We start from the raw sequence: 15537 nt of genomic DNA, 5'->3' as shown, positions 1-15537 counted from the left end.
TGTGCTACGTTTAGGAGCAAGTTTGGTTATTAGCAATAATTAATAATTATCAAAGATAATTATTAATTATTAAAATCAATAGAACATTGATGAGAATCAATGTTAGCTTTTTTTAATCCTTTAAATCAACAGTTATCAGAGATAATCGTTAATTGTTAACATCGATGAAACATTAAAATTAACACTAGCTTATTGATCATTCAAATTCAATCAAAGATAATTATCAATCATCAAAAATCAATAGAATATTAATAAGGATTAACATTGACGGGGCACCACCCTGGAATCAGGGACTAATAACCGAATATTAAAACAGTCTCAATATTAGATTGTTTTCTTAGGAAAATCGACATCTGAAGAATATCGATTTTCGGGAAAAAAAACAATGAATGAAGGTTTGAATCCAAGCACTGACATCCCGTCAGCATGACACAGGCGTATGCAAAACAAACCAAAACACTTCTCTTTGTAATATAAACAAAGTTTATTTATGCAGTAATATCAATTAATAATTAATACAATGCAGTCAATAAACTTCCGACTTACAACTACAAACTAAACAGTGATATGATTAGATATGGAAATAAAAATAATTCTATAACAAGGTGTGTGTGTGACAGTGTGTGTGTGTGTGTCAGTGTGGTTAGTGAGAGAGAGAGAGAGAGATGATTAAGTGACAGCCCGAAAGCTGATTTCGCGATAGCTGGAGATAAAGCAGCCGTGTTCATCACTCAGAGACGCGGTTTTACGAGCGGGGCTCGTAAAAGTCCCTTGTTATTTGACTCTTTAATGGATGAACTCAGTTGCTGTCTCACCCGCGATGGCGAAAATGCACAACAGTCCAATCTGGTTGGACCACAATACAGCAAAACAAATTCGTGATAATTAATACCCTGAGTATTAATAATGAGCGGACATGGCGGTCCGTAAACTGTACAAGCAAAAACCTTGAAACACAAGAATAGCACACTATAATATTCTATCTCTGCCCAGACGTAAACCTCTTACTTGAATCGCATGAGGACACAGGTAGAATGTGTTTTCCTCTGTCCTTTAACTTTGACCCGGTTTCTTGAGGCTCGTGTGATGACGAGAGGCCATTTCCACGCGCTGTCGGCAGGCGGTACAGCTATTGATTCTCAGAGGGCGGTACGGCTGTTGATTCTCGGCGGGCTGGCGGAGAACTCAGAAATGTCGACTTGATTGAAGATGGAAGATAAATCTTTAATCTCTTCACTTCTGTAGGCCAACGGATGAAGATGCGAATTGCTCGGCGGTCTCCTTCAGATCCATTAGAGTGTTCGGTTGAACACAGAGTAATCTCAGCTCGTCCAGCGAGATGGAGATTGTATGGCTACAGTTTCAAGTCGGACATTACTTCCTTATGCCACGAGGCTGCACCGGAGAGCAGCAAAAAGAATACGTCCGTATTCGGTGAACTAAGTCGCTGGAAGCCACTTTGGAAGCATTTCAGAATTATTTGAAGTCCTGATGATGTCATGTTTGAGGGACGTTCTGTTGTGTGCCTCATCCAATAGGAGTTGAGAGCTCGATCCTTTAGAGGGCAAGGCTTCATGGATCTGTAGTCTGTTTTGGACTCCCTTTGTTTGATTTTGGCACGATTTTTATCAGTACAACATCTGACTTAAAAGGAGGGGGCTTGAGGAATGTTTTTTATGACTGTTAGGCCTGCCTTTGTCTTCTATCTTAATACATGAGGCCCAACAGTTCTCATTTGTTAACAGATTATGATTTGCAAGCAGGGTCCGAAATTAACACCCGCCAAGCACTAAATGCGGGTAAATTTTCTGAAGACCACTCTTGGATTTACAGTGGATGTGCGAATAAGTCTTAATTACCCACCACCACACATACAAATTCTACGGTAATAATTGCATTATATTAAAAACTGAATGATTTTCATAACGTTCGGTTTCGTTAACGGTTCTTGAACGTGCATTATTCCGGTGATGCGGACAGAAAACCGGACTAAAATACTCAGACATTCTTTCCTGTATTACTATTAAGCACCACAGCAACACTGCTACTGAATCTACAGCACGAGATGAGACAAAGCACTACCATTAGACCGAATCCCAAAGAAATATTACTCTTTTGAGCCGGCTCTTTTTAGTGAATCAAAACGTTTTATGAATCCGTTGGAGCTGAATGAATTAATTGACTCACTCCAAGTAAACCAAGAATTGCTTCTCTGTTGTGTGCACTTTAGGCTCATGAGAGCTCCTTACTGGTCGTTCATATGACAACATGTACTTTCAAATACAAATTTAGTTTTGTTGTAATAAATTAATAATCTGAATTTGTTTTTTTGGAATTTTCTAAATGGACTATCTGGCAATTAAATATTTAATAAATAATAAATTAATAAACTTCATAAAAAAATGCAGTTCACATTTAAACATGCATACAGTATTGTTTATTTGTCTCATGTGTCTGTAAAATCCACTTTTAAAATGTAATAATAATAATAAAAATAAAAAAAGGCCAGTAAGAAATCTGACTGGCTGGTACATATTTTCATCTACCAGCCACCTTGGCTGGTGGGCTAAAAGGTTAATTTCGGACCCTGTTTGCAAGTACAAATTGTCCAGCATACTTTAAGCATTCATATGCAGAAAATATGCAAGATCGCATGGTCTCAGTACACACATGGTACAACAACAAAGCAGTGTTTGCTTGCTTCCTCATTTTCTCACTTCCACTACACTTCAGCATTTTTTCCACCGATGGTATCATCTCTACAAGGGCGTGTCCCCCGTCAGCAACAGCTGAGATGACGAGCCATAGAGTATACAATTAGCCAATGAAAACCAGACACCTGTTTACAGCAGAGCAGGTTGGCCAATCCCCCGTGCTGGAATGCATTGATTGGCTGAGCAAATGAAAAGGCCACCTAGTACATAAAAACTTGATCTACTGGATCAACTTAACAATAAAAATGCAGAAGGAATGCAAACATCACTTTGATAATTTTCAGTGCATGCCAAAAACATTGTTAGTCTTCATAAATATATGTATTATTGTATTATGTTGCATTTACTGTATTGCTATTGTTCTGTTTTGTGGTATCTATGTCTCTGCTGCTGTAACGCCTCAATTTCCCTCCGGGATAAATATAGTATCGTATCAACTAAACATTGGAGGTATTTGGCTGGGATGAGAAATATTACCTGAACTCTGTTCCAAAAAGTAAAATCACTGCTGAAGTACTTAAAATGCTACAGTAAAGACACATTCATTTATCCATTCATTAATTTACTCATTCCCTTTGCTGCCTTCAAAGGAAAAACCCTCCTTAGTTGTGCAACAATTTTCTGCAAGTCCATGACTGAACTAATGTGAATTTGATTGAATTATGTTAAATGTGAAGGAAGTCCAAAGAAATGACATCAGAGGCGGCTTGTAGTTTTTGCTAGTTTGTTTTTTTCCACTAGCATAAGAAATGTTTCATAGTTTAGTGGGAAAGTTCAGTTCACATGTCTCATTAAATACCAAACAAACTTCCCTTGGCCAGTCTAATGTAAACCACATGCATACTATGGCTTTGCCCCAGGATGTACAAAATGAGGCATGCAGAAAATTTCAGGATGAATAAAAACAAACCCTTACCTTTTTTGATGATATGAGCCAAGATCAATATCAGACTCTGTCTGTAAAAAAAAAAAAAAAAAAAAAAAAAAAAAGAAAAAGAAATATTAGTCTCGAAAAGTTACAGTACAGCCAATCTGAACGACATCCAAGTCAAAATGTCTATCTCAAGTAAAAAAGGAAGGGAAGTAAAATCTGATGTATAGTGAGAGGTTCACAAGGACTAAAATAACACAGACCAGGTTAAAAGGACAGTAGGTCTAGGCCAAACATGTCCCACCAATGTGTGAAGGACAAGTTCTTCTTGTATGTATTGGTTACTGCTTATATACAACTATCAGGGTTCCAACTCTTTTCAAGAAACAATTTGGCAGGACAATTTATGTGCCCAATGGTTGTAATACTGAAGCAAAAACACACAAGAGGTCATGAGGTATATTGTGGTTACTGGATGGCTATGTTAAATATAATATTACATTTGTGCATTAATTTGTATATGTGAATTATATATTTTTTCTTAATCTGTTATTGATGGCTGAGACCTTTCTTGTTCATTCAAAATGCATTTTGGGTTCATTTAAACTGCATCATAATGGTGTCTATTTAAATGAATGAATTTAACTTTTCAATGATATTGCTTTATTTTTATCAAATTAAGTGCTATAATCCAAAACAACACTGGAGATTTGTCAAATTAAGTGCTGCACAACAGAACATCACAGATGATATTGCTTTAATTCATTATTGTTATCTAATTACAGTAAACATTACATTAATATACATAAGTAATATATTGTAGTCTTTTTTTTCCCCATTTCACACGTCCATTTAAATCAAGCTTTTATTTTTCCATTTCTGTGTTTCTGACAGTAGTTTCTCACCTCCATATAAGCAGTTTGCTACTGTACAAGGCCCAGAGTGATTATTAAACCCCCAAAAGCTGTGATTTCATTAAATAAACATAGTTAAGTTTGTATGTACTGATTGCATCAGAGCGCTCTGCATCATACTATTGACCTGTTTCATGTGACCTCACTGTATGACCGCACCGCCATGTTTGTGACCAAAATTCCATATTTCTTCATTGTGCTGTGCTAGGATGCGGCAAAAGCCAGATAAAAGCTCATTTATTCAGATACAATTGATTCGGATACAATTAAATGCACATAGGACGATGTTTTTCATAAAGGCCAAAGTATACTTCGGGAGTGCACGTTGCGGATCCCTCCACGCACAGTGTGTGTGACGCAAATGGCTCGACCGTGTGCCACCTAGATTTTCTTGACTCTCGCACGCGGTCCTCGTCTGTGCGCTCATCTGCTGGCCATTGACTGTACTAAAAATGTGTCACAAATCAGTTGTAATGCTCATGCGTCGAACGTGTTCCTATTCGTCGGAAAAGTATACTCACAAAGGCAACGCAGTCGACCAGGCACGAGGCGATCCGGAACGTGCAAAAACGAAGTATACCTGGGCCTCAACACCAAGACTTTATAAAGGTATGCCATAATTGTAACACATAAAAAAAAGCATCATAATGTGAATATATAGTATATATTTAATGTGTATATACTAACATTAGTCAATAAATAACACATCAAGATTATGAAGCACAGACTTTATTCACACCACCAGACTACAATGTAAACATATCTTATTCACTAACATGCTTCGGTTGATTTGTGTATTCTTCATGAGTTAAAATCAGCGTACGGAGGTAAATCGTGGATAAAATATATTTCAATGTCAGCGAAAGACAAATTTGGCAGTATTTGTGCTGACCTCAGACCTGTATACACCTTTCCTGGGACTTGGCATGGATCAAAAGCGTTTGAGGTTTTTCTTGATATAGTTTTCAGGTGTTTTTCCATTCACCGCCATTGTTTTCTCCTGCTGATGGTTACAAGTATGGCAGCTGCAGGGAAAAAGTGATGTCACTGAAACAGGTCAATATACACACACACACAGACCACAGCTGATGATGATGATCATGATTAGGGCTGCAAAATTCATAATATTTTAAGAGTGAACACGGTTTCTGCGTTTGCAATAATAGCAAGCTAGCAAGCAGAAATTGCCTCCAGGTAAAGTTGCAAAATGTTGCTCATTTTGATTACAGGCTGTGTCCATGGAGGAACCGTTGATGTTGTTTTACAATTTTCTCATTTTCCATGACTTGAAGACTGCATTGGAAAATTCCAGGTTTTCCAGGACGTGTGGGAACCCTGACTTATGACTCTGTTTTAGACTCTCAAAAGACAGTCTTGGAGCAGTTCTCACTGTATTCCACTTCTGCAAGACTAAAATAATATTTGCTAGTAACAAAACAGAACAGTTGGATGGAGAGCACGGCCAAGTCTATTTATAAACATTAACATTTCAACAAAAGACCAAACTCTCATGTACACAAAAAAAAACTAATATCATGGAGTTGTGTAAAGGCCAATTCAATGGGGCCATAACAGTTGCAGTACTAAAAGAGCTCAGATTTTTTTATATAATTAGAGTACAGTTTACAGGCTTTAGTATTTTTATTTTAAATTTTTTACAAAGCTTAAAAAAATGGGAGTAAACAAACCAGAAACAGCATTTCAAAAAATCAAAAATGCTTTTTGAAAAAATAATAATAATAATAATAATAATAATAAAATAAATAGTAGTAAATGGAAATAAAAATGCATACAAAACTGTGTAGCTTCTGAGGCTCTTGCAAAGTTAAAAAAAATAAGTTTATATATATATATATATATATATATATATATATATATATATATATATATATATTATTATTTTATGTGAAAATGTGACAGGACTATTCTTTAGGATACACAAAAAGGCAGGACCATACAACAGATGGCATGACAGTCATGAATAAACTGATTGTACTATATTCATAAAGTTACTCAGGCCTGCATTTTGCAATCTTCGCATTTACCATATAACTAACACAAAAGCATAATGACTAAATCCAAAACCATTTGGTTCAATAAATCGGATTTCAATGTCATGTAGACAGCAATGCAGTGCAATGTGATGTGCTTTCAGATTACTATGTTCCTATTTTTGTTGCGCTGCAAAGCTACTCAATGATGTGACATGCAGATGTGACACTAACACTTTTTTGTAGGGATGGGACAATATATCACATCATATATCGCATCAATGCATCCTTGTTTTCTGTCCATCTGATCATAAATGAAATGACCCATCAAACATCAAAATCTCGGTCTGCTTTTTCTATACTGTTTACAGGGTTTGCACAAGGTCCTTGTAGTGCTTAAGGTGCTTGAATTTAGCTTTTAGAATTTTAAGTACTGGAATACCTAGAAAATTGCCTTGCTGAACTGAAACACTGTGAGACTAAGGTTGGGCAATATGGCTATAAAAATTCTCTATATATTTTTTTTAGCCTATTGATGATTTCAAAATATATCTCGATAATTTATTCTGAAATAGCTCAAAATTAATTAATTTTTTAAAATCACAGGAACCACCATCAACAGCCAAGTAAACTCAATATTTTAAAGGCACTGAATAAAAAAATCTATTTAAAAATAATGCAGGCATGTTTCCCTCAGTTTTTCACTAAATGAACAGAGGAAAAATTTAATCATTTTCATTGATATGCAATTTTATGTTTATATTTATATTTTATATACAATGATACATGTTAGCTTAATAAAAAGCATTATTTACCTACATATACACTGATCAGCTACAACATTAAAACCACTGACAGGTGAAGTGAATAACATTTATTATTTACAATGGCACCTATCAAGGGGTGGAATATATTAGGCAGCAAGTGAACAGTCAGTTCTTGAATTTCATGTGTTAAAAGCAGGAAAAATGGGTAAGCATCTGAGCGACTTTGACAAGGGCCAAATTGTGATGGCTAGACGACTGGGTCAGAGCATCTCCAAAACGGCAGGTCTTGTGGGGTGTTCCTGGTATGCAGTGGTTAGTATCTACCAAAAGTGGTCCAAGGAAGGACAACTGGTGAACCGGCGACAGGGTCATGAGCGCCCAAGGCTCATTGATGCGCGTGGGGAGCGAAGGCTAGCCTGTCTGGTCTGATCCCACAGAAGAGCTACTGTAGCACAAATTGCTGAAAAACATAATGCTCATCATAATAGAAAGGTGTCAGAACACACAGTGCCACGCAGCTTGCTGCGTAGCCACAGACCGGTCAGAGTGCCCATGCTGACCCCGTCCACTGCTGAAAGCGCCTAAAATGGGCACGTGAGCGTCAAAACTGGACCATGGAGCAATGGAAGAAGGTGGCCTGGTCTGATGAATCACATTTTCTTTTATATCATGTGGACGGTTGGGTGCATGTGCGTCGTCTACCTGGGGAAGAGATGGCAGCAGGATGCACCGTGGGAAGAAGGCAGGCCAGCAGAGGCAGTGTGATGCTCTGGGCAATGTTCTGCTGGGAAACCTTGGGTCCTGGCATTCATGTGGATGTTACTTTGACACTTATGACCAACCTAAAGATTGTTGCAGAACACATACACTCCTTCATGGCAACGGTATTCCCTGATGGCAGTGGCCTCTATCAGCAGGATAATGTGCCCTCCCACATTGCACACATTGTTTGGGAATGGTTTGAGGAACATGAAGAAGTATTCAAGGTGTTGACTTGGCCTCCAAATTCCCAAGATCTCAATCCGATTGAGCATCTATGGGACGTGCTGGACCAACAAGTCCGATCCATGAAGGCCCCACCTCACAACTTACAGGACTTAAAGGATCTGCTGCTAACATCTTGGTGCCAGATCCCACAGGACTCCTTCAGAGGTCTTGTGGAGTCTATGCCTCGACGGGTCAAAGCTGTTTTGGCAGCACGAGGGGGACATACATGATATTAGGCAGGTGGTTTTAATGTTGTGGCTGATCGGTGTATATTTACTAAAAACAATGTTTTGTATATACAAGGTGCGCAATAACTACTTCACTTATTTTTTTTTGGAACCAAACTATTTCATAATACTAATCAAATTATTATTGTGGGAACCAGTTAAGTTTATTATTATTATTTTGAGCATTAGATTTGTTTTATATAAAAGATATATTTTTGTCCTATTTACTTCACTTTTACCTGAAGCTTTTATTTTGACACTAAAAGTGCATCTTTAACAGTTTACAATGTTCAGCGTCTAGTGAAATACTGTCATCCCCTTTTCTGTTATACAATGCCGCTTTTGTAGATTTGTATAATGCCTTGTAGTGGATACTAACATTTGGAATTGCACGGATGCTTGAACATGCAGTACTTTTCTTTCACAATGCATTGTGCTAAAAACACGAGCCTGAAAACCTGTGCGTGCACAGATCAGCGTGTCACCTATTAATTCTGAAGCACACACAAACCATGTTTATCTATCTTTAATCGCAGCCATCTGCAGTTTAACAATCACATATGACCATATAACCATATTGATGTTATTTTGACTCATTGTGAAGACATGAAGGATCTTGAAATTAGAATGCTATTGATGCTCTTTATAAAACTTAAATGGACATATAAAAAACACATTAAAATCATCACGATATTGCTTAATTTTATATCGTCAGCAAAATAATTGCGATTCTATCGTGAATATTCAATATATTGTCCAGCTTAATGTGAGACTCTCGTTGAACTCTTAAAAACACAGTGCCATTTTAGCGCTTTTTATACAAATGAATAAACTCAATGCAAATATCTGTAAACTGGATGCCCAGCTCCTCTTTCCTTTTTTTTTTATGAAGAGACTGCTTCTGTATTGACTTTTTTTGTATTTTTGTATAATATCCTCATACTTTGCCATCTACATCAACTTGAGCTGTTTGGAATGTTTGGAGTGCATCTGGAATGTGAGCTATGTTTTCTTCCTCTTGCGCATCATCATTAGAACTTAATATGATCTCATGTTACATTAAATGAGATCAAATGACTATTCGACAATGGAAATTTGTTGTTGTTGTCGATAACATCAGCCCTAATGTGCTGCGTTAGATTCGGTTTGGTAAGGTTCACTAAGCATGTTATATTTACAGTGCTCAATTAATTTTAATTGGCCTCTACAAGTTAAACAAATCTTAAATAATCCTATGACACCAGGTTTTGTGGACAGAAGAGGAGATGAGAGCAATAATAGTATGAAATAATTGTTATTACAATACAATTGTAATATGTTTCTGTAATTTTGTAATGTAGTAATAGCTATTATTAATATTAGTAGTAATAATAATAAATAATAATAATCAGTATTATATTACAATGATATAATATTCAAGTTGAAAGGGTTCCAAAAAATAATGAAAAGCGGGCCGTGTCACATCACAAAGTGCACAGTCTAATGACTCCTTTACTGAATTAACTCACTGAATCAGTGTTCTACAATGTTCTTATGACAACGTGTAGCTTGTTAAAGATCAACATTTGCAGTAGTACTGGGCAATAGAATGATGTAATCGGATTTGACGATATCTGACAAATATCCTGATGCTGACTGCGACACTCATTGACAGACGTTGAACAACAATATCGGGAAATTACAAAACCATGGAGCAGGCAAATCACTAAATATATTAAATAGTAGCCCAGGGTATAAAATTAGCACCCGCCAAATGCGGGTAGGCTATATCATGTGCATAGCGGGTAATTTTGCTCATCTACCTGCCACTGTTGCGGGCTATGAGTAAATGCTGTTAGACACAAAGACACGCTCTTGAAAAAACACACTTCATTACATTTTCAAGAAATTACAAAAGAAAAGCCATCATTGCGCATCTCTGATGCGCCGTTTGTTCAGAGGCTTGCAACAGGAACGTGTCTCGTGGAACACACGCATGTAAAAATGCTCACTCTTTCTTTTCTCTTTCAGTCAACTGAAAACTGTTTGCAAGAATAGTGTTGTATATGAAAATGCTGCAAATGACCTCAGACCATCTCAGGACATGCTCGAAGTTTAGTTAGATTTATTTTCACAGAGCAGTTCGTGCTTACCATGCATTGTGAACACAACTGTGTATACAACCTAAACAAGTTCACCTTGAACCTAATATTTATTTAAAATTAGTGCTGTCAGTTGATTACTGAATTTTAATCAGAAAGTGCTGAAATTTGACACTATATATCCTTTTCTAGTCAAAATGCATGTATTTCCATCTTAGGAAAGAAAACAAAATGATATGTAACAATATAATGCATTAACATTTTCCAAGCAAAGCTTTCCACAGTATAAAGATAGAAATGCACTAAAATATCCCCAATTCAAGTAACATTAAATGTTTCCCAAAATCTAAGTGTGAGTTTGACTAATTGAAAGAACTAGTTTCCCCATTGGTTGCATATTCATTGCAATGGGCATTAAATCTCTAGTACTGATGTTAATAGGCATTTATAAAATTAAAAAAGTAGCTATAGGACAGAAAAAAATAGGCCTGTGATGTAGCCTACAATAAACCTAATTCTAAACATGAGGTGCACACAGAATAAAATATAGTTTAACACGTTAAGCAGTCGGCACCTCGTTGAAAATAGCCTTAATCAGCAGATTAAAAAAAAAGGCATACCTAGCCTAAAACAGTTATTTTCTAGGCTATTTACTCAAAAGCATACATTTTTGGATGAGCAAAATTAATACATCGACATGGTCTGGTGAAAGACGGGACTTGACTCACCTGAAGCGCCTGTCCTGCGCTTGAAAAAGCATGCTCAGCGGAAAAATAATGTACAAGCATGCACAGATGTAAAGAAGACTCAAATGTGAAAACATCCATAGGGACATTCAAACATTTGGAAAGCCGATTCCCGCACCACCGAAGTGATTTCATAACTACTTCGCTGAGTTTGCTTGTCTAGCAAGAGGACATTTTCCTGCGCGTGCTGCGAGTGAGAGAGGGAAGCAGCATGCACAGCCTGAGGTGAAATTAAACTCTGTATCTGCTCCAGATATCCTCTTTTTTTTTTTTAAATAATATTTGTATTATTAATTCTATTTAAAATATGTAACATTAATATGATAGTAATTATGTAAAAATATAAAGCCAAACATAAATGTGTAAAAATTATGATCAGTTTAATGGGGGAAATATTCATCAGAACCATTTAGTCGACTAGTCTCGCACATCCCGTGTGTGCGTCAGTGTAACGACTCAGGGCGGACACATAACAAAGGTTCTGCCCTTCACACCAATGTTTATGCTGTATTAACAGTCAATGTGTTAAATCACGATTAAGAAAAATTAACACATTAAACTTTAATCGCATGCGTTAACTAGTCCATTCTGACGGTTCTAATTTAAATTTAAATTATTATTATTAGGTTTAAATTTTTAATTGTCTTTAGATCTTAATTTGTATTAGTAATTTTCCACCTGTTGTAGACAGAAACTTGTGTGACAAATGGAAGGGTGGTTATATAAGATTTTTTGTCCACTTGGTTATTTTAATTGCTTTTTCATTTTTTTTAAAGTGCAATTTGAATTTAGAAACATCTTTGGTTTAAGTTTGTGTTGTGTATTTTTAAAAGCAAAATCAATAAAGCAAGAATATTCACCGATCCATCGGCCAGGAGTTTGTTGATGACGTAATCGCATATCGCAATATTTTTTTATAAAAATATTGTGAATACATTTCTTGCATATCGCCTCGCCCTATTTTGTTGTTAAATAAGTGTAAACATTAAAATGTTACCAATATATAATATAGAAAAACGTTAACAATTGTAAGAATTATATTATAATTAAAAAGGGGGTGGGGGGTTTCCCCCATACTGCAAGAGCTTAATTCTGTAGGAAACACTGGAGAAGTCCTAGGTGACCCATAAAAACACTGTTTGAGAAACTTGTGGCATGGATACTGCAATGCAAGCTGCATGCTATGGTAATCACAAGAACTCTTGAAAGGCTTACCTGCAAGAGGCTTCCTTCCCCAAAATGTAGTACCTCCAGGATGTTGACTGACTGTATGAAAGCTGTTGACAGACAGAGAAAATTCTCATGAGGTTTAGGTATCAGCAAACAAAACCATCCAGGTTGATGATTTGAGCTCAGTGTGTGCAAGTGGCTCTCTGGGAGTGTTTCAGATTTGGACACAATTACCTAAGCAACACAAAGGACTGAAGAGACAGTGAATCATTAGTCATTTTGTGATCATTCACTATCTGTATATGCCTCAAATGAGCTCTTGATGAAGGACTGTTGAACAAAACATATGGTTTCAAATGTGAGTGTTGCTATGGCTTCCCAGAAACACTTATGGCAGAAAAGATCAGAATGGAAAGCAAAACAGAAATGCATCTGGTCAGCAAAGTTTAGTCTAATCTGAATTCTGATATTTGAAGCCAGTAGCTTTAGTACTTTCACAAGAGTTCTTAAGAAACAGTAGACCCTTTTAAGTCATGTTGTGTCTTCAAAACAAGGAAAACAACCACTGATGACACTAACTGCACAAGTAGAGCATCTGTAACAAAGTTAAAACCAACGTAAATCAGTGAGCAGACATCTATACTGTCAGCTAAGACAATACATCTTGTGCTTATACTAAAACATAATATCAGAAGCCTTTTGAGCAGACGCACTAGTTGGGGGACAGCACGCTGCATTTACAGATTAACAGATGGGTTAAGGAAAATCCTCCCAGAGCAGCCGAGTTCTCATATTCAGCTTCATGTCAGTCTACTCACAGTGCTATTATTAGTTTGCCGAACTGTAACTATAGTGAAGTTTATTATGATAGAGACAGGTCAGACTCATGCAGCTCAAAATATTCCTCGTACAGGATACACTTTCAGAGGTAGGCTATACAAAACATGCATCACTTTCCACACCACATCGTGTTACTTCATATAAGTAACATTGAGAGGTGTTAAACTTTAAAGAAGGAACAATGGATTCAATGGACTGATTTTGAATTCATAACATGTATACATTACAAAACAGAAAATAGCAGTAAAATGTAAGTTATGTGCTGGAGAGAAACAACTCTTAAGTGCATCAAATGGCACAATCACTCTTTCAACGCACCTGATGCAGCAACCACTCCACATTAAATTGAAAGCTTATTATGATTTTCTTTGAAGTGTTTATAAAGTGCTCTCGTGCGCTAGACAACTTTGGTCGGGTTTTTCCCGCTTCAGCATGTCTCCATTGTTTTTCCAATGATTTCCATCATGCAACACATTTTCCACCGGGCTATAAAGTGACATCACTGCGGAGCTTCTCCGTGCTTGTGGCATGTATCCAACTAAGCGATAATGAAATTCGTTGTTGATGATCGATTTTAATGATTCATTGTTGCAGCCTTACCACACACAAGAAACTCTGAATTTAATACAAATATGCAATAATTAAATAAAGAAAAAGCCCATGATGCTGTGTATTCTTATATATTATTTTTAATGTTATGCCATATTTTAGGCTAAATCTGTTTTACTTGATGTACATTAGTTCACGTGCATTTATATCACTCTACCTTGTGTTATATTATCCAGGATTTAAAAGAGAAGCTGGTTTTGAGTTTGTTTGGAATATGCTCGTAGCGCAAACATAAATATGAAGACAGTAGACACAGGAAGAATGCAACAGCGCCCTTTCCTCATCTCAATCGGCCATAAAACACTAGCCTATATTCCTCAATGTATCAAAAACATGGAAAGAACATAATTAAACAGTTATGCTAAATTAGGAAGATAAATGCCTTAACTGCGTTAAATATATTAACCTGAACTTTGACAGCTGAATGCTTAAAAATACACGCACTAGAATAAATGTTTGTAGAACAACACCACCATTTTTCATTTTATTCGCTTCATCCTCAGTGTGAACAGACCCTTCATCGGTAGTTCCTCTTGCAAATTCATCAAGAATTTGGTGTGAATAGGCCTTAAGGCTTGTGTTCCTTTAAACAATTGAGTCTGAATTAAAAAAAAAATAATAATCCTCACGTAAACAGAGTGCATTCGTATGTGTGTCAGACCCTTCTCTGATTCGGGCACTGGCCTTTGAAGATAGTGGGAGGGAGCCAGGTGCTGCTGAACAGGCAAAAACAACACAAGAAACCTGAAACCAACTCTTGCGCATGCACACACACCTGTGACAGAATCCTTTGAACCAAAACACACAAGCCTATGGTCAAAACGTTGCTGCATGAGACAATCGCCGCGTTTCCACTATCGGACTAAATGACAGCGTGCTATTGCGTGTCAGGGCCAGTTGTGTTCCTACGGTCACTTCCGGGGCTTCATCATGTCTCCTTGGGCTTTCTTGGCCTGCCGATTACCGGCCGATTACCCTTGGGCCGAACAAGGCCAACTGGGGATTGAGGCAGGGTCAAAGCCATGAGTGATGCGGATCTACCCAGCCTGCCGTGCATGGCTCATATACTCCAGCTCGCCGTGGCCGAGGGAGTTGTCACATCGCAGCATCGCTGATATAATAGCCTCTGGAAGACACATCGGTCATTTCAAACACTCCCAGCTTGCCTACTCCCGACTTCAAAGTATTCAGAAACAACTTGGCCAGCCTATCAAGAGGCTTCAGCAAGATGTACCTACCAGGTGGAACAGTACTATATATATACTACAGAGTCTGCTGGAACAGAAACGTACCGTGTGCTTATGGAGCTGACTATGACTTGCCTTCCATGTTCACTGGCAGCCAGTGGAAACTGGTGGAAAATATGATTTCTCTACTCAACTCATTTGAAGAGCTCACGCAACAGATCAGCTCATCAACTGCATCGGCTGCAGATGTTATACCATCCATCAGAGCTTTAAATCATCTTCTTGAGAAAATAGTGTGTCCAGCTGTGTCCCTGTCAGAGCGAATTAAAGAGCAAACGAGAAAGCAGGTAAATTGAGTATTGAAAACGTTTCAATTCAGAATCGATATAAATTGAAAAATCTATATTTTTGACAACACCAGTAGGCTCCCCAA

General features: G+C 37.2%; 1 protein-coding gene across 6 annotated transcripts in view; it reads right to left on the bottom strand.

The window, feature by feature from the left end:
- LOC127446350 (transmembrane protein 131-like) overlaps positions 1-15537 on the bottom strand; it is a 77698-nt gene that overhangs the window by 45995 nt on the left and 16166 nt on the right. For 4 of the 6 annotated variants that reach the window (XM_051707215.1, XM_051707216.1, XM_051707217.1 and 1 more), the window contains exons 2-3: positions 12514-12575; positions 3631-3671 (exon numbers count right to left, since the gene is read on the bottom strand). In XM_051707215.1, the coding sequence (XP_051563175.1) occupies positions 3631-3671; positions 12514-12575 (103 nt within the window). Of the gene's footprint in view, positions 1-3630; positions 3672-5391; positions 5525-12513; positions 12576-15537 lie in introns of all 6 variants that reach the window. The other 2 variants (XM_051707220.1, XM_051707221.1) reach the window with 1 other exon arrangement.

The sequence above is a fragment of the Myxocyprinus asiaticus genome, chromosome 9 (genome assembly GCF_019703515.2).
Source record: "Myxocyprinus asiaticus isolate MX2 ecotype Aquarium Trade chromosome 9, UBuf_Myxa_2, whole genome shotgun sequence".
NCBI lineage: Eukaryota > Metazoa > Chordata > Actinopteri > Cypriniformes > Catostomidae > Myxocyprinus > Myxocyprinus asiaticus.
This window is presented reverse-complemented; position numbering and strand designations above follow the sequence as displayed.